At 50.1% G+C, this 27,323-nt stretch overlaps 1 protein-coding gene across 1 annotated transcript; it reads right to left on the bottom strand.

The window, feature by feature from the left end:
* Positions 1 to 10,271: 10,271 nt before the first annotated feature.
* On the bottom strand, positions 10,272 to 27,029 carry LOC119444691 (protein FRG1). The gene is made up of 2 exons (XM_037709053.2): positions 26,399 to 27,029; positions 10,272 to 10,367 (listed from the first exon to the last, which is right to left on the bottom strand). The coding sequence occupies exons 1-2, from the start codon at positions 26,825 to 26,827 to the stop codon at positions 10,272 to 10,274; spliced, it is 525 nt and encodes a 174-aa protein (XP_037564981.1). The 5' UTR covers positions 26,828 to 27,029.
* Positions 27,030 to 27,323: the final 294 nt, after the last annotated feature.

A 27,323-nucleotide genomic window follows, 5' to 3' on the forward strand; every position in this document is an offset into this window, starting at 1 on the left:
CTTTTTACTGCCCTGTTTCGAGTGCAAAAAGGCTCGTCACTTCTCACACACCATGACGACTAGGCTGCGAGCTGGCCGCAGCCTATAGTTATACGAAAACGGACTCTCCGTGTGCAGTGGGACGTAATGCTAGAAGCAGAAGACATCGGCGATGCCTATCCGGAGAGACCTAGCTCAGCCTCGAAAAAGCGTCACCGTCGTTACTGCTGCGTTGTGGGCTGCCATGAACAAGAAGGCCTGAATCCCAACATCAGACTCTACCGTTTTCCTCAAGGCCTCACGAAGTGGAGCGTCGGGCGCGCTGGATAACTGCAGTTCGTCGCGCTGAGTAAGCGAAACGGAAGACCGACATAGCAGCCGACATGGCTGGTGATTCACGATTCGAGAGCCGGCCACAGCGACAATTAACAATTCGACCGGTGCGAAGTGGTGAAGTGACCAGGCGTGTGCAAATGACCACAAATTGTCGGGCTGATTCGATGACAATTCACTACCCCACTACGAGCAGCACAGGTTAGAGAGTTGAATGTGCTCATCCTTGTCCTCAAGCCAGCACGTTGAGGCAGCACAGCAAGGTAGTATTGATTACTGCACATCGATGTTCGAGCGCTGTCATTAAAAGCTACATCAAGCGAGCAGCGCACGAGCTCGCGCTGCAGCGCGATTCGCACGTACGTACGTTACTGCGCGCTTATATGCATTGCATCAGTTATTTATCATTTGCTAAAGGGACAGATGGCCGCTACTACAGCGGATAGCATAATTACTTGTCTAGCGGCATGCAGTCAACAAAGATTGCAGGAGACCCGCCGTTTCGCGGCATGTCGAAATACTGCTGCCGTCGCGGCGCGCACGATAGTGCGCTCGAGCAGTTCGTACACCGCGGCATGCTGAAAGATCGCTGCCGTTGCGGCACGTACAGTCATGCGCTCGAGCAATTCCGTACAGATGTCTGCTTATCGCTGCTGTTAATTCATTTATAGAAAGCATTTGCTCGCATTTGTGCGCCTGAATCTAGCAGCGTGCAAACCTTACCTGAAGTTCAACTTCGGGTGACTCGCTTCACTTTCGACACCCGCTAAAACTTCGCCGCTTATTTCTTGAACGGCGTACACGTATTCGGCGTTGCATAATTTCTTGCCTTTACGCAGCATGCCACCCATAGAAAAATCTTCGGCACCCGATATTCGCTGCAAGGCGTGGTACAACAGAACCGAAAGTGGCGGGTCCATATTGTAAGCGTGCTTCCCGAAGCAGACGACCGAGCTTGGTACTACCCAGTTTCGGATTGAGGGCGCTTTTTAGCACCATTTTTGCAGCGCCCCCTGGGCAACGCAAGAGCCCCATTTCAGCGCTTCCTGTGGCGAGCAGTGGATTTCCCGACGCACGCCGCGTGCTTATATCTACTACTGTTATCGAGGCTGCTGATGTGCGCATGTGTGCAAGGTGTGTCTCGTTGTACGAAGCGATCACGCACGGAAACTTTCGGCATTCTTATGCGTGCAGTCGTGGTCATAATCCGTCTCTGTGGGACCCCCTCAAGAGTATAAAGAATTCAGGGTGGATTGAGGCCGGTGAACCACACCCGGCGTCACGAACGGGTGGTGCATGATGAGGGCCGAAATGTCGACGGTTGATGGACTACGGGAGAAGCGCTGGGTCTTGATACATGACGGCTACAGTCTGCCGGAGGAGGTGCGGCCGTCCTTTCCTTTATGCACAGAGGGAATTTTACAGCGATAGCTCTACTACTCCAGGTACAACCCAGAAAACACCTGGTTCCGTAAATGTGACCTTCAAGCTCAGCCAAGGTCAAACTGGGACTTAGCCTGGCACTACCGGCGGCTTCTGTGTACGCCGCGTGGGCGCCCATATCTTGAAAGCGATCTGCGATATCGACAAAGTGCGCGGTCGCACGGGCCTAATCTTCAAACCAATCTGCGATTTGTACAGAGTGCACCGAGCGCTGGTAGTTTCATGTGTGCTGTCCTTTCGACCCTTATAGTTCTCATTGAAGCGAGACGCGCCGAGCATCTTCTGTGTGTTGTCTTGTGGTGCAATTGTAGATGCGGTTGTTGCCAACGGCGCCGTGCAGCGTCTGGGTGCTTTTCCAAAGCAAGTAAAACCGTGCTACCACTCGACAAACTTCCTTTAACAGCGTTCAACCACGGCAAATGTTTTCTCGTCGCAATGGATAAACACGGTAGGGTCTGGCGTACTGACTCGCCGCGGTAGCTTATACGCTGTGGTGTTGCGCTGCTAAGCACGAGGTCATGTTATAAAAAACCGCCCGCGGCGGCCGCACTCTCATGGGGGCTTGATGCAAAAAAACACCAGTGTCCGGCGCATCGCAGCACGTTAAATGTCCCCTGGTGGGCACAATTCTTCTGGAATCCCCCACTACGGCGTGCCTTATAATCAAATGCTGGTTTTTGTGCGCCGAACCCTACAATTCAATTCTGGTTTACGGTGGCTGCAAAGAAACACGGATAGTGTCATTGCGGAGAAAGACTTGGGTACATGTTGCGATCTCCTTGAAAGCAAACGGTGCTGGCATGTAATGATGCACCACTGGTGACGGAAGGCCTTGGTGTGTTGAATCCGGGTCATGAAATCAGAGGCATCCGAGTCGGCCACGTCAAACGAGGTTTCGATAAAATGACAGCTTACCAACTCATCCAACTGGCAGTTCTGCTAACTCGATCCAGGTTAAGTCGGCGTGACACAATATGGCTGTTTTGGATTTCATGTGGAAGCATTGGATCATAGCGTGACCGGTGGCGAGATGGAGGATCGGGAAAACCTGAGTTTCGAACTGCCGTCATTGATAAATTGTGACGCGACGACGGGTGCCCAAACGAGATGTCCAGCCAACGAAAAAAGTTGACGCGACGTCTTCTGCGGTGATTCTTTCGAGTGGCCATACTTCAAGCTATCGTGTGAAGCGATAGATAGCGGTGAGGCAGTAGCGCTCCGCGTGGTAGACAGGGCCCAATGATCTCTATGTGGACATGTTGGCAGCTTTGTGAAAGCTGGGAGAATACACCGAGTGGCGAAAATAAGTGCCCGGTAAATTTGGTACGTTAGAATTGAATGACAGGTACACGGCCAGGTACGGCAGTCAAGCCGTATGAAGGACCAAAGTAGCGGTTAGCGACGAGGCGTGTAGGGGCACGTATACTAGGATGACTGAGGTTGTTCGCCTGGTTGAAAAGCCCACAGCGATGTGATCGAGGCACGTAGTTTCTCGGTCGTCCAGTGGATACGTCGCAGTACACAGTAGGTTTAGGTTCAGTAACAATTGCTGCAGCTTGAGAGAAGACGCTCCTTGGAGGATTGGCTGCATTTAGGCGCCGGTTATGTGAGCCTTGGTGGGAGTGTCATCATTCACTGACAAACAATTGATGGCGGGAACACGGCAGAGTGCGTTGACGATCACAGTATCATTCCCACTGGTATCCTGGATATCGGTGGTAATCTTACAAACGACAAGTGGTTCTTTTGGACCGGCGAACCTTTTTGGCTCGCACCGGCCTCTTCAAATATAGTTTTTTTTCGTCAATAATTAAAGCCTAGAACTCGTTGCCGGGAAGCATCCATTCACTACCATTGAAAGAATTCTTCATGAATGTTCATATGTTTGTTCATCCCACTCCTGCTATAGCCTCATTGAGGCTGCTGTATGTATACATAAAAAAATAAAAGATTCCTGACTGCGTCTCACGCTTCCCGGCAACTGCAGCTTATGTAACCGTAATGCTTACCGGCAAACGTTGGCGGCGAATCCTATGCACGAAGGCGAGCTTCCTGGTAGAAACGCGGCCTCTTGCGTGGGCTGATCCCGGAGGTCGTCCACAGCCGCGCCCAAAATTACATCGTTTTCACGTATCTGTTATTGTTTCGCTCTTTTAATGCTTCAGCCTGAGATTATTGAACATAAAAGGCATGCGCTGTCGGTGTTTTGTTTCATGACATTTGTTTGTGGGCTCTCATTATCAAAATTCCAAGGAAAAATTTTGTAAAGAATGTAAGATAAGGTATGATCATCTTTAGTAATAGAATGGTGTGGCAATATAACCCGCGTATACCAAATGTCATATAGCAAGGCATGGAATATAGCATACATATACCCACACATAAACGGAACCTCACGGCGGCGCCGACATTCGCTTGAAGTGCCCATAGAACTGCTGTCGCAATAAAATCCGACTGAAACCGGGAGGACGAAGTTTAGGCAAATATATTGTTACGATGGGGTGTGTTTATTTAGCAGATGAATTGATGAAAAGGGGCCGCGCCGACACCGAGCCGCTACCAAAACAAGTGCACTTCGTTCTCCTTTTCTTCCGTCCTTTCCGTTGCTTTAGCGTAACACTCCTCCCTTCTCAGACGAAGCCCGCTGGGCGAGTAACTGTCACGTCCAATCGGAGTCACGTGGATGACAGCGTTTCAGGCGAGCGACGTGAACAAGCTGCGTCTTCTTAGACCGGTAGCCATTGGACACGAAACGAGCAATCGAGTAGGTTACATCACTTAGGCGATCGGTGATGACGAAAGGCCCGGTGTAACGGGCCAGAAACTTCTGGCACAGGCCGCGCTTGCGAAGTGGTGTCCAAAGCCATACAATGTCCCCTTTGTAGTATGACACATTCTTACGTCGTGAATCTTATCGGATCTTTGAGTGGTCTTGGGACGCCAACGTACGGAGCTGAGCTATGCGGCGTGCTTCCTCAGCGCGGCACAGAGTCTGGGCAATAGAAGAGTCCGTATGAGGAGTAAAAGGTAGAATGGTGTCAAGGAAGTTGCGGGGTGATCGAACATAAAGAAGATAGAAAGGGCTGTAGCCTGTAGTTTCAAGCTTTGCGGTGTTGTAGGCGTATGTCATAAAAGGCAAGATGTCATCCCAATTTTTGTGCCTGGAATCCACGTACATCGAAAGCATGTTGGTCAAAGTTCTGTTAGTGCGCTCGACGAGACCATTTGTCTGTGGGTGATACGGGGTCGCGTGGCGAAACTGGCAAGCACAGAGACGCAACAGCTCTTCGACTACGTCGGCCACGAACTGCCGACCGCGATCGCTCACAATAACACGAGGTGGTCCATGACGGAGTATAGCAGAGGACAGGAGGAAGCTTGAAACATCAAGAGCCGTGGCCGTTGGCATCGCTGCGGTTTCAGCATAACGCGTCAGGTGGTCGACGCAGACTATAATCCAGCGGTTGTCATTGGATGAGCGCGGGAATGGGCCGAGAAGATCCACTCCAACCATTTCGAAAGGAGATGATGGTGTCGCTACAGGGTGAAGGAGTCCGACCAGAGCAGTATTAGGGCGCTTGAATTGCTGGCACTTGTTACAACTGGCCACATACTTCTCTATATCCCGTCGCATATTGGTCCAGTAGAATCGGCCCTGAATGCGGTGGCATGTTCTGGTGAAACCCAGGTGCCCTGCGGTCGAGTCGTCGTGCATAGCACGGAGCACGTGGGTTCTCAATTTTTTAGGGACCACTAAGAGGAGGCGGGCACCATCAGCCGCATAATTCTTCTTGTAGAGCAGGCCATCCTGGATGACAAAGCCATTGTGACCTGTTGGCTGAGCAGCTGAGGCGAAGAGGGCATCCAGGCTGCGGTCGTCACGCTGCTCTTGCCGGAACGTGGCCAGGTCGGGGAAAAGAATGTCGTCGATGGAGGCGAGGAACTCATCGAAATTCTCGGCGTCACATTCACTTGTTTGTAGAGGGAGCCTCGAAAGACAATCGGCGTCCGCATGATGTCGGCCACTCTTATAACGGACTGCAAAGTCAAATTCCTGTAAACGTAGCGCCCATCGAGCAAGGCGGCCAGACGGGTCACGGAGACCAACTAACCAACATAGTGAATGGTGGTCAGTAACGATCGTGAAGCGGCGCCCGTAGAGATATGGCCGGAACTTCTGGACTGCAAAGACGACGGCAAGACACTCTTGCTCAGTGATGGTATAATTTTGTTCGGCTTTGCTCAACGAACGGCTGGCGTATGCAATGGCATGCTCGGCGTCACCAAAGCGCTGCACGAGGACGGCGCCGAGGCCGATTCCACTCGCGTCGGTGTGCAATTCTGTTGTGGCAGAGGGGTCAAAATGACGAAGTATGGGTCCGGAAGAGAGCAGGAACTTCAGTTGACGAAACGAGGAATCGCAATCTGCTGTCCAGATGAAAGGGTTATCCTTGCGCAGCAATGAAGTCAGGGGGTAGGCAGTATCGGCAAAGTTGGGCACAAAACTTCGAAAGTACGAGCAAAGACCCAAGAAGCTCCTCAGTTCGCGCTGTGACTGCGGTTGTTTAAAGCCGCTAACTGCAGTGACCTTCTGTGGGTCTGGTCGCACCCCGTGCTTGTCCACTAGATGTCCCAGTACTAGCGCCTCTCGTTGGCCAATGTGACATTTCTTTGAATTCAGTGTAAGTGCAGCTTGTTCAAGGCACGTCAAAACAATGTCCAGTCGATCGTTGTGCTCTGCAAAAGTGCGGCCAAAAATGACGACGTCATCAAGATAACACAAACAAATCTCCCATTTCAAGCCGCGCAGTACCGTGTCCATAAATCTTTCAAATGTTGCAGGTGCGTTGCACAAACCAAACGGCATAACGTTGAATTCAAACAAGCCGTCTGGGGTCACAAAAGCGGTTTTATCTTTGTCAGCTGAATGCATGGGTATCTGCCAGTAGCCTGATCGGAGGTCCACAGATGAAAAGTAGGACGCGGAATGAAGGCAATCGACAACGTCATCGATGGGGGAAGCGGATACACAACTTTTTTCGTCACAGAATGGAGACGCCGGTAATCGACACAAACCTCCAGGACCCATCTTTCTTTTTCGCGAGGATGACCGGCGCAGCCCATGGGCTAGAGGATTCTTGGATGATGCCCTTGGCTAGCATGTCGTCGACCTGTTCAGCGCTGATCTTGCGCTCTGACGCGGACACGCGGTAAGGCTTCTGCCTTATGGGATGCGTGGAACACGTGTCAATCCAGTGGCGAGCCCGCGTAGCTGGAACGCGTATTTTGCTAGCGTTCTGCTCGAAATCAAATAATGACGCATACTTGCTAAGGACGCTGACCAGGGCTTGACGCTTCTCTGAAGACAGTGACTTGTTTATCATTTTTAGAAAGGCAACGAGTCTTCAGGGACAACGTGGCCAGCCCCGTGCTCTCGGGATTCGTGTGACGTGTCATCAGTTAAAGCGCCTATGTGGAGGCTGGTATCCACTTCAAAAAAGGCAAGTCGCATACCCTTGGGTAGCACAACTGACTGGGAGGCTAAATTTGACACCCACAATGTAGTTGTTCCGCAGGCCACAGAGAGGGACGCATCGAGGTACGAGCACACTTTTCTTCACAACCATCGAAGGCACAGGCTCAACAATTGCATCAAATTTATCGGCGTCGACACCGCAAGCAGCAACTCGAACTCTGGATAAGGAACGTGCCGGTAAGACAGCATCTTCAATGACGGCGAGAGTGCATGAACAGGGAGCAGGTTGGTCAGCAAGAGGAGAAAAGAAAAGCTCGCCAGTACCGCAGTCAACAGTGGCACCGCACTGTTGTAGGAAATCGAGGCCAAGAATTACGTTGTAAGTGGATTGAGCAAGAACTGCAAATTCGGCTTGATACACGTTATCAGAGAAATAAACGTTCGCGGTGCACACTCCAATAGGTCGGAGCAACTCTCCACTCACAGCACGAAATGCATTAGCGTTATCCCAGAGAAACATCACTTTACGGCCTAGTTGGGTTTTGAAATCCAGGCTGATAACGGAGACACTCGCTCCTGTGTCCACTAAGGCCAACGTAGCAACATTGTCCACTAAAACACGAATCTTGTTATGACACGTGGTGACGGGCGGAGGCATAGGGGCGTGTAGCTGATGATGACTGGCGACCTCACCTCCATTGGTCGCGCCGCCTAGTTTACCGGTGGCGGTGACGTCAGACGTCGTCGCGGAGATGGAGACCTGCGCTGGCGTGAAGGCGGAGGCGTCAAGCTCCGCACAGAAGCTGGTGAGTCGCTGCGGTAATTCGCCTGGTGGTTTGTCCTGCCATCGGAGTCAGAAGGCCAGCGTGTCCCGTCACCGTGGCGATTGCTGCGTCGATAAAAAGTGCGCGGTCGCTCATACGACGGTGGTGACGTGCGACGGCGATGTGGACAAAATCTGGCGACATGTCCGTGAATACCGCATTGGAAGCAGATGGGACGCTCACGGGACGCACTGAAATTGTCATTCGCTGGATAACTGGCACGGCCATCCCACTCTTGAGGAAACTGCAGGTGCCCTGGGTGAGTAACCGCCGTGGAACTGATAACTTGGATGCGCGTTCATAGTAGTATTTGACGCTCTTGAACGAGGAGCGAAGTTGTAGGCATCTGTGGAGACGGCGGTGATGGACGTCTCACCGAAGTCGCAGTGAGCAAAGGGCTCTCGAACCCGCGGAGTCGAGAGGGAAGCCGCCTCACGTCGGTCAAGCTCCTCGCGCACCACTTGCCGAATAACTGACGCAAGGTCGGATGAAGCTGGGACCACGTCAACACTGGCGACGTTAGTTACGTTCGCCAGGCGGCCGAACTTCGGTGTGATACGCCGAGCTCTCAAGGCTTCAAACGTGCAGCAGTGCCGAATGCCGTCACTGACGGAGTCGATACTGTCTTTTCCGATGAGGAACTGGTACACGTCCTCGGCAATCCCTTTTAGAAGATGACCAACTTTGTCCTCTTCGGTCATCTGAGGGTCCAGGGCCTTGCACAATTTCAGCACTTCCTCGATGTACGTCGTGCATGTTTCGCCGGGAACTTGGGCTCGCTGCATTAGGGTTCTGCACGCTTCTTTTTAGCTGCCGGATCTCCGAAGCACTTCTTGATTTCATCTACGAACCGTTCCCACGTCGTCATGCTTTCTTCGTGGTTTTCAAACCACACTGACGCGGTTCCCTCGAGGAAGAAGGCAACGTTGTTAAGCTGGGCGGTGGCATTCCAGCCATTGAACCTACTTGCGCGTTGGTAAAAGCTGAGCCATCCGTCCACGTCTTCCCCGGCTTTTCCGGCGAAGGTTCGTGGTTCGATGTAGGGCTGCCATTGGGAGCTGGAAGAAGGCGGCGGGTTGTCACCGTCGGAAGCCATCTCTGGTGGCAGACCGGCAATTCGGCGACTTCGGCGAAGCTCCACGGATTGCGCTCCTGCGGGCGGTTCGTCGTCGTTGCTCGGGGACGCCATTGTTTTACCCCGCACCGTCCACCAAAACTGTTACGATGGGGTGTGTTTATTTAACAGATGAATTGATGAAAAGGGGCCACGCCGACACCGAGCCGCTACCAAGACAAGTGCACTTCGTTCTCCTCTTCTTCCGTCCTTTCCGTAGCTTTAGCGTAACAATATGTATAGCCATTACTCCCATGATGGCTGACAAGATATCGCGTTGGAGGTTCGGAGGCAGTAAAACGTACAGAAGTTTGAGTATTCACTGAAATTCACCTTCTCAATGCAGTACTTTTTTCTTTTTTTGGCCGACGGCATATCGGGCGGATCGGAGCGGAAAATGACCCACGGCGCCTAGCCAAAGAATATTGGGTTATAGTAACTTAGAAAAAGGTAGTACCACTTGCTACTTTTACGGCACTAACTGCTTGTTTTATATGTTACTACCATATTAGTAAGTGCAGTTAGTAACGGTGAGGGTAGTAACAGTAACTGCAGTTACTAACAGGGTAGTAACATATTTAGAAGCAGTCACTACCACAAACGTAGCAAGTGTACTGGATTTGGGTGCACGTTAAAAAACCCAAGGTGGTCCTAATGAAGGCGGAGTCCCCCACTATTGCATGCCTCATAATCAGACGGTGTTTTTGGCACGTAAAACCTCATAATTCGTAAAGGTAGCAAGTACTACTACCTTTTTTCCCAGAGAGTGCAATCGAAGCTCTTGGCATTCTTGTGTTTTGTTGCAGTTACTTTTAAAAATAAGCAGGCCCAACGCGAAACATATCACGTGTGCCGGTGTATCCTGAAAATTATTAGCAGACGCTCCTACGAAACAGTGGGTTTTGGGAATCCCTATCATAAGCCCACTAAACAAGAGTATTCGCGCCGTGTGGAGTTAGTTACCATGCTCTAAAAGCAATATGCTTGAAATAAATGGCAGTTCACGATGGCCCGATACAACCTTCAAGACACTTGAATCATATATAAAATACCATTGTAATACTTTGTCCGCTCATAATCACCTTGCTTAATAACAACCAGTTCAAAGCAGCACCACATCGTCATCGCCAGCTTCGAGACTGGGCTGCTGCGTTTCTGGGTTGGAATTTTGTTTGTGGCAGCAACGTAACAGTGAGACCTGAATGGGAAAAATACGAAGTATATCAAGGTTGGAACTCATGTCGAAAAACTCCAAGGGTAGTTGAAGTTACTTTGCAGCTCCACCATTACTTGGTCGCACAAATCACAATTTTCTCTTTCGGCGAAAACCCAGCAATTTTACTTATTAGTGATACACTACCAACTTTATACCTGGCTGATTTACATTTGGACTGTTAAATACCAGGCCAATAAGCACCGTACTTGCCTACGCCTTTTTCTGTGTAAGCACCAAACCTGATGCATCAGGACCTCGTTTGTTCTCATAGACACGTTTCCGGGCTCGTGCGGGGCACGATGGCACTATTCACAGTAGTCTAATCAGATCACCTCATTCTTTCTGCAGGGGGGCAGTGAAGCACCTGTTATGCAAAACAGCGGGGGTCACTGGCTTTTGCAGGGGGTCCTCTCGGGTGGCCCTGTCATCTGTGGGGACTCGACGTTGCCCATGGTATTCACGCGGGTTGCTAGTTTTATGGAAAACTTCCTCAATCCTTACTTCAACACCAGGACCTGCGAAGCGAAGGGAAAATTTTGCATATTGAAATGACGCAACCAAAGCCGCCGGAAGTTACCAACGCCATCGGAACATCTTAGATGCTACTGCAGTTGCGATTAGCCATGTGTTCCAATTAACGTCCTTTAGCTGTTCTTTGTGCCATCATTATTTATATCACTAAATTAATAGTCACAATAAAATGCTGAAACGCATGATTCTATATCACCACTTATGCGAACAGAAAGGCTCGATAACACTTAGTTTTCTAGTAGAGATTCCATTTTGTTTTATTTTATTTCTTCTTAAATTACCATTCCAAGTGTAATTTCATGAGCTTACTAGAACATGCACAGACGTTTTTCTGTTGCTATTAAAACTGCGTCAACAGCCAGAAGTCACATATTCATTTTCTTTACTGTAGCCGTGTTCATTAACGTTCTTTGTCTGTCTGTCTGTCTGTCTGTCTGTAGCCGTGTTCGTAAAGACAGAGAGAGACAGGCCAAGTTCTTACAGAGTAAATGTGCCGCTCGATTACTATGCTGTGAGAATTATCCGAGAGAAACCAACCACTGTGTGGTTCAAGATTGACAAAGAATACGGATGTTACCTGTAAATCTGCGAATTAGTAAAATAAACAATTGTATGCAAACATAAGTGTTATTCTTTTTTCGATGGAGTCCTCGCTTCCCGTTAGCTTAATGCTCGGAACCTACTGCACGTAAACAATAATGATTATGAATTCTCTATCTGTTTTTAGCAGTGATCATGCCAATTCTTTTACTAAGCCGCTAAATTCTGATAAAAAGAATGAGATCTGCGGTTTAGTAATGAATAAAATGTGCCTTTTACTTGTCGTCATAACATCTCCATGTTGGTTACAAAACACTGAGTTTCTTTCGGTGTATTATCGCAAACTTAAAAAGATCAGCTGCTTTTTTCTCCTGCTACAGAAACAATCTTGATATGCATCATTTGCGTGAACTTGTACACTTCTACCTTACAATCTCGGCATATAAAAAGCGTCATGAGTCGACGAAGTTATAAATGGTAATCACGCATACGATGTATATTACATGGTGTACTTAATTATAAATATATGTGCCGAACCCCTGATCATTCTAAACTGCCGACCAAGTACACTCTCGAACTTTTAAGGGCTGTCTTTTCACCGGAAAACAAACAACCATGCAAAAGGCAGCATGCCGCAATGAACCGGCTGTTTTAAGGCTCAAAGTATGAAACCTTCATTTCCTTGGCCCACTAACCAAAGTTATCTGAGCAGCTCTTCAATGCTCCTTGTTAGAAAGAATCGATTAAAGAAGCGAGTGTACTCTGAAAATTGTCTTCGTTATTCTAAGCACAAGGAACAATTTCGTAAAGAAACGGATGCCACGCGTATACATATTGCTGGTGACATAGAAACGCAACTAAATAGCATTTTAATGCCCTAAAACCTATTCAAAAACAAAAACCTACACTGCATACAAGTTGTAATGTTCATCCTGTGAGCTTTATCATTAATCAACATAGCTTTCTGAGGCACATTTCCCTTTAAAAAGTACGTGCGAGCGACAGTGCTAACCGGGTCTATCAATTGTGTTACAACTGAGGGTTTAAAGTTAACTTCAAATTGACTAAGAATTTAATAAATGAGGAAACCGGCCGTCTAGACACCTAGGTGAAGCAAGGCCTCAGTAGTTCTATAAAGATAAACCGACCATAAAATTCCATGATTGCTTGAATAAAATTTCATATTGGGTTGCAAAATCGGCTTATTTATACTTATCGTATGCATAGTGTCACAATAGGACCCTTGTTATATAATTGAGAGGACAGAATTTAGCGATAATATATTAAGCTGTATTATTAAATTATGCATTTGCAATAGCGAAATAGCGACTTACCGTAAACTAAACTGTGCAAAAAAAAGGTGTAAGAGTAGATTTATTTTGCTCGCATTCGCCTGTTCAAACATTCATGAATGGAATTGCCTCACTGAAGCAAGTTATCAGACTGCGAATTAACATTTTGGAGCCTGCATCGGTGTTGTTATTTTGTAGGTATTTTATTGCTACTTTGTCTTTATTTGTATTGTCCACCCTGCTTGGACCCTGAGTCCGCAGTATGGAATGAATAAATAAATTATCAAAATAAAATAAAAAGCCGCGTGGGGACACCATACAAAAGTTCTTGCCCCTTGCGGTCATAACTTCGAGGATATTTGCATACTCTACTTGCGCCTGATAACCCGTTTACTGGCAATGAAGGTGCACTTTGAGTTGGAGAAGTGTTCTGTAATACCCGAAAGGGCCAAATGAACCAAAATATTTAAAAATTGGTCATAAAACATTATTTTCGCGGCACCGCAGTTTCAGCATCAAGAAAACAACGCTTCGTCCTTGTGTTTCTCTTCAGAAAAATATATTTGCCTATTTGTTTGCGTTCCAAAACTGAGTCATTGGATCTATTTAAAAGCCATTTAGAGTTTCCAACCACTCAGTCATCAAGTGAAGGAGCAGGTATTTCTGCGTAGACTTTACAGATGTCTTCACGTGCTTGTAGCACAAAAAAAAAAAAACTACAGAGGAAGACAGAGATGGTTCAATGCAAGCACTTGTATTGTATCATTTCTGTCCATCTTTGTGGTTCGTAACAACGAACCGTAAGTGTCACACAGCAATGTGGAGTGTCCGTCCTCACATTTCAGAGGCTTTTGGGAAAGCTAGACGGCGATGCTTTTAAGCTTATTCTGGAACATATCTTCACCGTATTCATTTCAAAGTGGTGGAAAGGGATGATTGCGCATAGCCATGCTGTTCTAGCATGCCTGCAGCAATATAACTGTGCCGGGGGGGGGGGGGGGGGGGGGGCACTGTCCTATCTTGTTTCCTTCAGGTGTAATAGACTGAACAAGTATCCAATAAAGCGGCTGATCCTAAGCTGACCTATATATAGCAACATGATGCTTTCAGTGAATTTCACGTGCTTTAAGTGCGTTATGTAGGCATCAAGCCAAGTTGCCCTCAATGTATTCAATGCCCGCAGTTGTGATTTTTCTGATTGCTTTACTCCACACACTGCACTGCAATAACGTATGTACCGCCATCAGCACGCTTAACACGAACGCTCCGCAGCATGACCTGCGGAGCGTTCCTCAGCGTGGTCTTCTAATCTCACGCGCGCCCAAAAAACACGTTGCGGTTCGCTTATCTCGGTAAAGCGAGCTCTCGCACGCCATTTAGATTTGCCGAGATAAGCAAACCGCAACGTGTTTTCTGGGAGCGGTGGGACCCCAGCCACGAGCGAAACGTGGCGAAACGGCCCTTACAATTGAGCGCTTTCAACCCGCCGGCCAGATCCAAGCGAAAGACACGTCGAACAGTCAAATCGAGCTGCGCTTCAGCTATCGTCAGTCGCCGCAAACATATCAAGATAACTGCGCACAACGGCGCTGGCGTCAATCACAAGCCGGTCAGGCCACGCTGCGGAGCGTTCGAGTTAAGTGTGGAGACGGCTGTACAAAATAAACAATACGGGATGGAATGAAAGATTACCTGTGATTCGAGGATATGATTGATACATGTGTATGCATACCCAAATTTGCCGCATTGCATGTTTTCTTGGGGAATAGGTTTATGGTTGGCACAGAGACAGAACCAGTGTTGCCTCTTGACTGAAAATTTCGGTGCCCGCTTTCACAGTGCTTATGGGGCTATCCCCATTTGTATGGCTACTCGTGTAGTGTGAGTAATTTATTAGGATGAAATTGTGACTAAATGATTGTAGAGCACACCCGACACCTCCACTTTGCAAGATCACGCAGAACATATTCCACATTCGTCACAAAGCTGCACCCAATGAACCATCCGGTGGTTTCTTATGAAAATAAAGAATGGCAACAAACTTTTCCTAACTTTCCCGTGCTGCCCCGCGCATGGTGCTACTGCAAGAGCTGCACAATGTTTTCTGTTAAATTGAACTACAATGCAATATTTTGTATAATTGTAGCATTGTACTGTTAGTAGAGGCCGGTACAAGTTGAACAGACACCACGAACATGCATTCGTCACCTATAGGCTGCTGCGGGGTAGAATTGGAGCAACAGCAGACTTAGCTTAGCGCTCTGTCATACCTTGCTTCTTGACCCATACGAGCTTCCACTTCATTTGGCTGTCATATGCATGCGAATGCAGTTACGTATACAGAACGGCAAACAAAACCACTGCTACATCGACCTTGTAACTGAAGGCGAGATCACTGTCTTCATTGCAAAGCTTAGGGCCTTGATAATCTTGGTTCACTGTCAGATGAAATACAGGTACTAGCCGGATGTTTTTGCTATCCTACCTACTTTTGACTTTTTATAATGTGGCTGCGTATTAGCTAAGTAACTTGCTACTGCACAACTCACTTAAATAATTTGCGTAGAGATTGCGATGCTTCACTGGCCTCCTGCATTCTGTGCAAGTTTATATTTTATCTAAGTAAGAGAATCGAAATAGAGCACACTTATGGAAGATACTGATAGCACCAAATGGTCTCAAATCAATCATTCTTGATTGTCGCCATCGCTGAGAGATGGAGAATGCCTCTTATGGCAGTGCTTAATTTTGTGCATTTTCATGACGTGCGCATTAGATCTGGCGAAGTAGTACAAGGGCAGCTGATTGGCCCCTTAGGCCAGCAACCAAAATTTTCAGCGGGTGATTGTCAGCAATAACGAATAATACCTGCTTTTATATAAATATTCTGCTCTCGGAAACAACTGATGCAACAACTTCAGCACAAGGTGACTATTAAACGTACATATCGTTTTACTGCGATAGCAATTATATGGACATTCCAAGCGCATTTCTGCCGTCAGCGTCGTCGGCGCCGTCGCCGTGAGGTTCCGTATAAAGTCCAACGGCGATAAAATCGTCGCCGCGCGCCATACGCTGTGACTGCGAGTGAAAGCGTAAGAAAGTGAACCGGCAATCGCGGCCGCGGTGGTAGAATTGGAGAGGCTGGTTCTGAGAACTATACGGTGAATAACACGCCATTGCCAAATGAAGCACGTGTGAAACGAATATCTTTTCGATATGTTCCCAGTCAAGGACACCTGTTTCTTCTTCCGCATTACAATATCAATATTTTATAAGCATGTACGACTATGCAGAAATAGTATTTACTGTTTACCCAAAACAATATATATTGTAATGGGGTTTATTGACGACTCAGAAACGCGACCGTCTCAGTTGAGCGTCGGACACCGAGAGCGCGAGCCCGTCTTCGTCGGCGGGCCGATGATGATAGTGCGTCCACAGGGCGCGCCAGTCACACAGGGCGCCAGTCTTCTTCGCTACAACTGCCCCCTGGAGAAGAAGGAGCCATCCTGGCGACTCAAGGAGAGGAGAGGACAAGGGGGTCGTAATAGGGTTTAAGTCTCTAGATGTGGACTGTCTCGCGTCCACGACGCCTCAAGTCAGTAGATGGCGTTAGCGGCTCGACGACGTAGTTGACCGGCGTCGTCTGTTCAACGACGCGGTAGGGACCGTGGTATTGAGCGAGGAGTTTAGAGCATAGACCAGGGGTGCTTGAAGGTATCCACAGCCAGACTAGTGAGTCCGGCTGGTAGGTGCACGGAGGTCGGTCATCATCGCGACGGAATTTTTGGAGACTCTGGTCTTCCGCCGTGAACGAACGGGCCAGCTGACGGCATTCCTCGGCATACTTGGAGGCTTCAGACAGAGGCGTGCCCTCTGATGGGTCAGGCCGGTAGGGGAGAATGGTGTCGAGCGTACATGTAGGTTCACGGCCATATACGAGAAAGAATGGCGAAAATCCCGTTGTGGCCTGTGAAGCGGTATTATAGGCGTACGTAACATATTGCAAAACGAGGTCCCAGTTGGTATGATCCGATGCCATGTACATGGATAGCATGTCGCCCAAAGTACGATTAACCCGTTCTGTTATGCCGTTCGTTTGCGGATGATAAGCTGTACTGGTGCGATGGACGGTATGGCACGCGGTCAGAAGGGCGTTAAGAACTTCGGAAAGAAACGCACGCCCTCTGTCACTAAGAAGTTCCCGTGGTGCCCCATGACGCAGTATGAAGTGATGCAGTAGGAAGGACGCAATGTCGCGGGCTGTCGCTGTTTGCAGTGCCGCAGTTTCTGCATAGCGGGTGAGGTGGTCGACAGCGACAATAATCCAGCGATTGCCAGCTGATGTGCAGGGAAGAGGGCCGTAGAGATCGATGCCGACGCGGTCAAATGGTCGGGACGGACAAGGAATGGGCTGTAAAGGACCAAAAGGACGAGGAGCAGGAAGCTTGCGTCGTTGGCACGCTGTGCACGAGCGAATGTACTGTCGCACAAAATTATACATGCCACGCCAATAAAAGCGGGAGCGAAGCCTGGCGTAAGTCTTGAAGAGGCCGGCATGGGCGCATTGCGGGTCTGAATGGAGATCAGAGCATACATCTGTGCGCAGATGGCGGGGAACGACGATCAACCATTTGCGACCGTCGGAAGCGTAATTTTGACGATAGAGAACACCATCCCGCAACTCGAAATGAGAAGCGTGGCGGCGGATAGCACGTGAAGGGCGTGTTGTTGAAGTGTCAGAAATGCAATCCATAAGTGCCGCAATCCAGGGATCTTTACATTGCTCCACAGCCATGTTGACGGGCACAGGCGACGAAAACGCCGATTCGATGGCTGTAATGCAAGTCATGTCTCTTGGTGTAGGCGACCGAGAGAGGGCATCCGCGTCGGTGTGTTTACGGCCAGACCGGTAAATGACGCGTATGTCGAAGTCTTGTAACCGTAGAGCGCAGCGCGCAAGGCGGCCAGACGGATCTTTTAAAGTCGATAACCAACATAGAGCATGGTGATCTGTAACGACGTCGAAGGGGCGGCCGTACAGGTAGGGTCGGAATTTTCCAAGGGCCCAGATGATAGCCAGGCACTCCTTTTCGGTGACGGAGTAGTTAAATTCCGCTTTCGTTAGTGTTCGGCTGGCGTAGGCTACTACGTATTCATCATGCCCACTTTTTCGCTGTGCAAGCACGGCACCAAGTCCTACGCCACTGGCGTCGGTGTGGACTTCCGTGGGGGCCGTGGGGTCCAAATGGCGCAGTACGGGAGGCGAAGTGAGCAAACGCCGCATGGTTTCAAACGCATCGTCGCAAGCTGTGGTCCAAGTAGAAAGTCGTGTGTCGCCGCGAAGCAGCTGAGTCAACGGAGCAATGATAGAAGCGAAATTCCGGATAAAACGACAAAAGTAGGAGCAGAGCCCGATAAAGCTCCGAAGTTCTTTCAGAGACGTGGGTTTCGGGAACTCGGCGACGGCGTGAAGTTTCGAAGGATCAGGGAGTATGCCATCTTTCGATACGACGTGTCCGAGTATAGCAAGCTGCTTGGCTCCAAAGCGACATTTCTTCAAGTTGAGTTGGAGGCCTGCCTCGGTGATGCACTGCAGGACTTGTTCGAGACGGTACAGATGTGTGGGAAAATCTGGAGAAAAGACGACGACATCATCAAGGTAACATAGGCATGTCTTCCATTTGAGCCCACGAAGCAGATTGTCCATCATTCGTTCGAATGTAGCAGGGACATTGCAAAGCCCAAACGGCATAACGTTAAATTCATATAAGCCATCTTGGGTCACGAAGGCTGTCTTCGGGCGATCAGCAGGATCCATAGGCACTTGCCAATAGCCTGAGCGTAAATCGAGCGAAGAAAAATACTCCGCGTCTTGCAAACAATCCAGAGCATCGTCGATGCGCGGTAAAGGGTAGACGTCTTTGCGAGTTATCTTATTAAGACGGCGGTAGTCAACGCAAAATCGAATTGAGCCATCTTTTTTCTTAACCAGGACTACAGGCGACGCCCAGGGACTATTAGAAGGTTGAACCACTCCACGCTCAAGCATTTCGCTTACTTGGTTTTCAATAACATGGCGCTCCGGGGGTGATACACGATAAGGCCTCTGGCGCAGTGGTGCGTGGGTGCCGGTGTCGATCTCGTGACGTACAGTCGATGTGCGCCCTAATGGGGCGTGTTGACAGTCGAACGTAGATTGGTATTTCCGTAGAAGGCTGAGAAGCTGCGAACGCTGCGTAGGGCTCAAGAGGGCATCCACTGAACTATGGAAGACGTCGTGCCTAGGCTGGGAACAATGCAAGCTATAGGTCAACGAGTTCACGTCTGAACAGGTGTCGTCAAGAGGCGCGTCAAAGATGGTAACCGAGTCGGCAGACTGAAGACGTCCAAGGCACTCGCCACGGCGTAAGACGACGGGCGTGGCCTTAGCGTTGGAAACCAGTAGTCTCGTGCCGCCACCACTGACAGTTAGGACAGCGAAGGGAAGAGAACAATGTCGGCGAACAAAAATCTCCGATGGGACAAACAGGGCAGTAGTGTCAGTGGCGAAAGTAGAGCAGGCATGCGCAATCACCGAAGAGTGCGGAGGGATCGTGGTGTCTTCTGTAACGACCAGTTTGTCGCCGAGATCGTCAAGTTCATGTGAGCGGGTGTCGGGAAGCGGAGAAAATTCAATTTCGGCGCGAGAACAATCAATGACGGCCTGATGATCGGAAAGGAAGTCCCACCCCAAGATGACGTCGTATGAACAGGATGAGAGGACGACGAACTCGACTGTATACGTGTATCCTTGAAAGACGATGCGGGCGGTACATGCGGCAACAGGGGTAATGCACTGGGAACTTGCAGTCCGGAGTGACAGCGCAGATAAGGGCTTCATTACTTTTCGAAGCTTGCGGCAAAGTTCTTCCGTAACTACTGAAACGGCGGCGCCTGTGTCGACTAATGCCAGTGTGACGACTCCTTCAACAGACACTTCGATTACGTTCGTCGGAAGAGAGCGAGGCCTTGTGTGGTTCGACTGGAACGCAGTTCTCGCCTCTTGAACTGCGGTAGCTAGTTTTCCTGCTCCGATGGGACCGGACGCCGCCGCATGGGGGAAAGTGAGCGGCGACGAGGGGATGGCGAGCGACGATCACGGGCAGAAGGAATGACGTTGCGCGTGGACGGCAAGTGCGAATCACGTGGCGGTGAGAAGGACGAAGCTGGCGAAACGTAGGAGGAGACAGGTTGGTCATGACCTTGAAGCCATAAGCGACGGCGACAGAGCCGTGCCACGTGACCAGGGATACCACAGAAGAAGCACACGGGGCGATTGTCGGGTGTACGCCAGGGTCCCGTGCTAGCTGGTGATCTGGAGGTGTACACTGGAGGGATTGGACGTGGCGGTGCAGCAAACGGTGGCGCTGAAAAAGTCGATGGGGGTGGCCGTGCTGCAACCTCGGCGTAGCTGAGAGGTACAGACAATGGTGGCACTGCACGAGGAGACTGTATGGCTTCGGACACTTGTTCTTGGAGCATATGACGCAACGGAGGAGCCAAGGACGGCGTAGGTCCGGGGACAGCGGTGAGTAGGGATAGCTGGCGGGCGACTTCGGAGCGTATAAATTCCTTGATTTCGCCGAGCAGATGGTCGTTGTTAGTGACAGCGGCTAAACTTGCAACGGAAGCATCGGGAACAGAAGAACGTCGAGTGAGCAGACGTTGCCGCCTGAGTTCGTCGTAACTCTGACAAAGTTCAGCGACCTCGACCACGGCCCGCGGGCTTTTCGAGAGGAGCATTTGGAATGCGTCGTCTTCGATTCCCTTCATCACGTGGCGGATCTTGTCAGACTCAGTCATCGATGGATCGACGCGCTTACAAAGGTCTACAACATCTTCTATGTACTTGGTGAAGTTCTCACCGGGTTGCTGGGAACGGCTGCGCAAGCGCTCTTCGGCACGGAGCTTCCGCACCGCAGGGCGACCGAACACTTGCGTAATGCGCGCCTTGAAATCGGACCAGGTGCGAAGGTCGGATTCGTGGTTGTGGTACCACACGCTAGCGACACCCGTAAGATAGAAGTTGGCGTAGCTGAGCTTCGTAGCATCGTCCCATTTATTGGGGGCACTCACCCGCTCGTAGATCGAGAGCCAATCTTCGACGTCGTATTCGTCGGAGCCGCTGAAGATGGGAGGATCGCGTTGACGCACAGGGCCAGGACAGATCAATGGTGGCGGTGCCGGAGGTGTTGTTGGCTGGCGTCGTCAGGCATGATGGCCGGCAGCGTCCGATTGCGTAGTTCCAGGGTTGGGGAAGTAGAACCCAGCACAGCTCCACCAAATATGTAATGGGGTTTATTGACGACTCAGAAACGCGACCGTCTCAGTTGAGCGTCGGACACCGAGAGCGCGAGCCCGTCTTCGTCGGCGGGCCGATGATGATAGTGCGTCCACAGGGCGCGCCAGTCACACAGGGCGCCAGTCTTCTTCGCTACAATATATATATATATATATATATATATATATATATATATATATATATATATATATAAATTGCTACGATACGGGAGGACGATTGAAAGTGAAGGAAGACGACGTGAGTTCGGACTGTGACGTCATCGGTCCCTAGGCCTCTCGCATCCATCATTTCATTAATAAACGCATCTCTCCGTAACAGTATTGGTGGAGGTGCTGGGTAACGAAGAGAAGTCCAGGACGAACGACCACGGAAGCGCAACATCTGAAAATACGCCGAAGCCGCCGCCTGGCCGGACTACCACCGCTTCCAATGGACACGGTTCCTAACGGTGACAACGCTCTGACTTCGTCTGGCGCAACGTGGCAACATTACATGGCGCCACGGACCTTCGCCGGAAAGGTCGGAGAAGACGTTGAAGAGTGGCTGAACCACTACAGTCGGGTGAGTCGATACAACCGTTGGAATTCGGACACCCGGCTGACCAACGTGCCATTGTTTCTAGAAGGCACGGCGCTCGTGTGGTTTGAAAACCACGAAGAAACTCTAGCCACATGGGAAGACTTCGTGGATGAAGTAAAGAGCTGCTTTGGGGACCCATCTTTGAAGAAGAAGCGCTCTGAGCAGACTTTGATGCAGCGTGCTCAAGTGCCAGGCGAGACTTGCACAATTTACATTGAAGAAATCTTGAAATTGTGCAAGTCTGTAGATCCTCGCATGAAAGAAGAAGACAAGGTCGGACATCTTCTGAAAGGGATTGCCGAGGACGTCTACAACTTCCTCATAGGAAAGGACACCTTGGAGTCTGTCGCCGACGTAATCAAACATTGTCGCACGTTTGAGACTCTCAAGGCTAAGCGCATTACACCTAAGTTTGGTAGACTCGCCAACGTCACCACCGTTGCGAGTGTTGACGTCGGTCCTATACCACCCTGCGATCTCGCGTCAACGATACGACAAATCGTACGCGAAGAACTTGATCGACGTGAAGCTGTCGCCGCGACAAGACCACGCGTCAGCGATGCCTATTTGCCTTACGACGCAACGTGTGCGTCCGTTCATGCCACGGGGCATGACGATGCGCCTCGATCACGAGCACCGGAACGACCAACCTACGACTTACATCGTCGTGATGGCCCGCAGCACGCCTTCAACCAACCACGTACCATGGCGTCATCGTGGGACGATCATCACGAATACACAGAGCCTAGTGGAAGGTTTCGTGATTTGCGTGAGGCACCTGTGTGCTTCCAGTGCGGTGTCCGTGGACACGTGGCTCGATTCTGCCCTGAGCGCCGTCGCGGACAACCACGGTTTTACGAGAATCCGCCGGCGTCTCCTCGACGGAACAATCGGCCCGGTAGTGCTCGCTGGACAAGGGACACGTACTTCGGAAATAGTTTCCAGCAGAACTCCCGTGGTGACACGTTCATGGGCAACAACTACCGACAGAACACCCGCAGCGACTCGCCCGCCTCCGTACGAAGCTTGACGCCCCCAACTGCACGCCGGCGCCGTTCTCCATCGCCTGGTCGCCGTGTCACTTCCCCACCGCCGGGAAACTAGGTGGTGCGGCCGATGGAGGTGAGGTCGCCGAACATTTGTCACAACACACACGCATGCCTCCACCAGTTTCGATGATGCAGAACAAGGTTCACGTCCTCGTAGACGGACTTCCGACGATGGCTTTGATAGACACTGGAGCAGCTGTTTCGGTTATGAGTTTAAATTTTAAATCACGGCTAGGACCCAAAGTGATGTTTTGCTGGGACAACTGTGCCACATTCCGTGCAGTGAGTGGGGAGTCGCTGTACCCTGTCGGGATGTGTGTTGCGAGTGTAACTTTAGGCCACAGAGTGTTCAAGGTGGAATTTGCTGTTCTGGCTAGCTCCACGCACGACGTAATCTTGGGGATCGACTTTCTACGAGAGTGCGGCGCCACTGTGGATTGCGGCGCTGGTGAAATTTTGTTATCCGCTTTTACTGAGGGGTCTCCGCGCTGTCATGGTACCCTCGCCGTCACTGACGATATTTGCTTGCCGCCCCAGTCGATCAAGATAGTGCCCGTTGATACCCCTGCTGTAGACGCTGGGACGTTTGATGTCCTTGTGGAGCCGGTCCCCCTCAACTGCGTCAAGAAAAATGTGCTCGTGCCTCGTTGCGCAATTTCTATTACCGATGGGCGATCCTCATTATGGGTGCTGAATTGTTCTAGTGAGCCTGTCGTGCTACCCAGTAGAATGCGGCTTGCTCTCTTCGAACAAAATGCGAGCAGTCGTTGTATCGCAGCTTTAAGCAACGAAACAGTAGACCACGTGGCTGTCACTCACCCTACAGAGGACAAGTTTCTGGCTATGGTCAACAAGTCGTTGCCGTCAGAGAAGCGCCGAGCCTTGGTCCACGTCCTGGCCAAGCATGCCGCAGTCTTTGATTTTGCGCAGAGCGAGGAACAATTTAATGTGCCAGAGTCACGTACTCGTCACGTGATTGACACGGGATCTGCTCATCCTATCCGGCAGAAACCGTACCGTGTCTCACCTGCAGAGCGCAAAATCATTGCTCAACAGGTGGAAGAAATGCTCAAGAAGAAGGTCATTCAGGAGTCATGCAGCCCTTGGGCTGCACCTGTGATCCTTGTAAGGAAGAAAGACGGTTCTTGGAGATTCTGTGTGGATTACCGACGTCTCAACTCTATCACCAAAAAGGATGTATACCCGCTTCCCAGGATTGATGACGTAATTGACTGCTTGCATTCTGCCTCGTACTTCTCCTCCGTGGATCTAAGGTCCGGTTATTGGCAAATTCCCATGCATTCGGATGACAAGGAGGAAAACGGCCTTTGTAACCCCAGATGGTCTGTTTGAATTCAATGTAATGCCGTTTGGCTTGTGTAACGCCCCAGCCACGTTTGAGCGCTTCATGGATACTATTCTGCGTGGACTGAAGTGGGAAATTTGTCTATGTTATCTTGATGACGTTGTAATTTTTAGCCGTACATTTGAGGAGCACAATCGCCGTCTTGACATCGTTCTTACATCTCTTGAGAGAGCTTCACTCACCTTGAATTCTAAGAAGTGTCACTTCGAAAACCGTGAGACTCTGGTTCTTGGTCATCTTGTCGACAAGCACGGCGTTCGGCCTGACCCTCAAAAGGTCGCTGCAGTTAGCAGCTTCAAACAACCGCAGTCACTACGAGAGTTGCGAAGTTTCTTGGGCTTGTGCTCGTACTTCCGTCGCTTCGTGCCTAAATTTGCCGACCTGGCTTACCCCCTGACATGTCTACTCAACAAGGACGTGCCTTTTCAGTGGTCAGCAGAATGCGAGTCATCATTTAAGCAGCTCAAGTTCGTACTGACCTCAGGGCCCTTACTTCGCCACTATGACCCATCTGCTGCAACCGAACTTCACACCGACGCCAGTGGTATAGGCCTCGGGGCCGTCTTGGTTCAACGGCATGACACCATAGAACATGTGGTTGCCTATGCCAGTCGTTGTTTAAGTAAACCTGAGCGCAACTATACGGTGACGGAGCAAGAATGTCTCGCGGTCGTCTTCGCTGTCCACAAGTTTCGCCCGTATATCTACGGACGCCGATTCTCAATTGTCACCGACCATCACTCGTTATGTTGGCTCACCGGACTACGCGACCCATCCGGCCGTCTTGCTCGTTGGGCCATAAGATTACAAGAATATGACTTTGAAGTGTGTTACAAGAGCGGTCGTCGTCACGCTGACGCTGATTGTTTATCAAGGCTTCCCCTTTCGACGACCGAGTGTGACGCAGACAATTTCGATGAATACCTAGCAGTTGTTGACCCTCTATTTCCTGACCTTACCACCTTTCGCACGGAGCAACGCAGCGACACCAGTCTGGCTCCTCTATTTATCTCCGAAGCGAACGGTCAACGCCGTTACGTTGTAAAGGATGGCATTCTTTACAAGCAAAATTATTCTGGCAAGGGTGCCCGTTTGCTTCTAGTCGTGCCGACAAGCTTGCGACGTGATGTGCTACAAGTAATGCACGATGACCCTACATCTGGACATATGGGATTTTCCAGGACGTTTCAGCGCACACAAGAACGTTTCTTCTGGCCAAAGATGCGCCAAAGTGTAGCAGCGTACGTTGCGAGCTGTGAACTGTGTCAACGCTACAAGCGCCCAACTAGCGGCCCTCCCGGACTTCTGCATCCCATCACGCCCCCTGCTTCACCGTTTGAGGTAGTTGGTGTTGACCTGCTCGGCCCTCTGCCGCGATCAACGACAGGCAACCGATGGATTATAGTATGCGTCGATCACCTGACACGCTATGCAGAAAGTGCGGCGATTCGTGTAGCAACGGCCGCTGAAGTTTCACACTTCATGCTCTCATTCGTCATTTTACGCCATGGATCCCCTCGTGTTATTATCAGTGATCGTGGCCGGCAATTTGTTGCCGATGTGGTTGAAGAGCTTCTCCGGCTTTCGACGTCTCATTTTCGTCACGCCACGCCGTACCACCCACAGACTAACGGCTTAACTGAACGGACCAACAGAACTCTCATCAACATGCTTGCGATGTATGTTGATTCCGCTCACAAATCTTGGGACACTGTGTTGCCTTTCATAACTTTCGCCTACAATACCGCAAAACACGAAACCACCGGATACAGCCCATTCTATCTCCTATACGTCCGCCAACCGCGTACAGCTCTCGATTCTATCCTTCCGTTCTCCGAAACCGCCGAAACTTCTCTGGCCGAAACACTTTGCCGCGCAGAAGAGGCCCGGCGCATCGCCCGCCTTCGTACTTTTGCCTCCCAAGAACGCTCTAAAACCCGTTATGACGAGCGCCATCAGCACGTATCGTACGAGAAAGGTGATTTGGTGTGGCTATGGACGCCACTTCGGAAGCGCGGCCTATACCAAAAGTTCTTGGCCCGTTACACCGGCCCCTTTGTCGTTATGGCACGTCTCAGTGATGTCACGTACGTGATTTGTCGACTCTTGTCTACTGGCCGCCGCTCAAGCAAGACCAACGTCGTCCATGTCGCCCGTCTTAAACGTTTTCACCACCGGAACTCCAACTGACTCGGCCGGTGGGCATCGTCTGCAAAGGGGGGAATTGCTACGATACGGGAGGACGATTGAAAGTGAAGGAAGACGACGTGAGTTCGGACTGTGACGTCATCGGTCCCTAGGCCTCTCGCATCCATCATTTCATTGCTGCCTGCAGAACGGCAACTGGCCTTTATATCTGTACCATCAACCACTGTGAGGAAGCAGCTGTTGCTGGCAAGAAGAGCCACTTTACCATCTTGGAAGACAGGTTCCCACTGTTCAAGTGGGCCTATGGCATCTGACCGTCCGACGACTGTGCCATCAGGCTGGACAGAAAGGTACTTCCCGTAGCCGGATTTTAGGGCTATCTTCGTATCCGACAACTTGACAGCAGTCAGAATCTCCTCTGGAAAAGGGCCCTCGCCAGGTGGGTGCGGCCCGCCAAGTACAAACAAGCCATTATCCTGCGACGACACGTAGCAGTACGGAGTGAACTCGATGGCTATGGGACCCGTGTACTCTTCGAACGCTTTCAGCTCCCACCAGCCTCCGTGGCTGACGGTGTCCTGACTTTCCATCCTTTCGTCACCGCCACTTAAACTCTGCTTCGACTTGCTCTTACTCTTGTGCTTCTCACTTCGTTGTGCGGCCCTTCAACACAAGTTTCCCGCGACGCACTAAGCTATAGTCAGCCATAACTTGTTATCGTTGGTGGCGTACAGGCTTGTTCAATAGTAGTAGTCACAGCACCAAACTTGACATCTTGTTTGGCCGTGAACCTTGCTGTATCTTGCCGTCTGCGCTATAATATATATATATATATATATATATATATATATATATATATAACAATATATATAACAATATATATATATAACAATATATATATATATATAACAATATATATATATATATATATTGTTGTGACTAGTATTATTAATGAGAAAAATTCCTCCTTCGCCTCCGCTGCATTTAGCACACGATGTTAAAGCGGCTTGCGGGAGCCGATACATTCAGCTGAAAGCATGACGAATCCAACGGCAGCAATCCCATCCGATAGGTAACGAATGTTTG

This window comes from Dermacentor silvarum, chromosome 3, assembly GCF_013339745.2.
Source record: "Dermacentor silvarum isolate Dsil-2018 chromosome 3, BIME_Dsil_1.4, whole genome shotgun sequence".
Lineage (NCBI taxonomy): Eukaryota > Metazoa > Arthropoda > Arachnida > Ixodida > Ixodidae > Dermacentor > Dermacentor silvarum.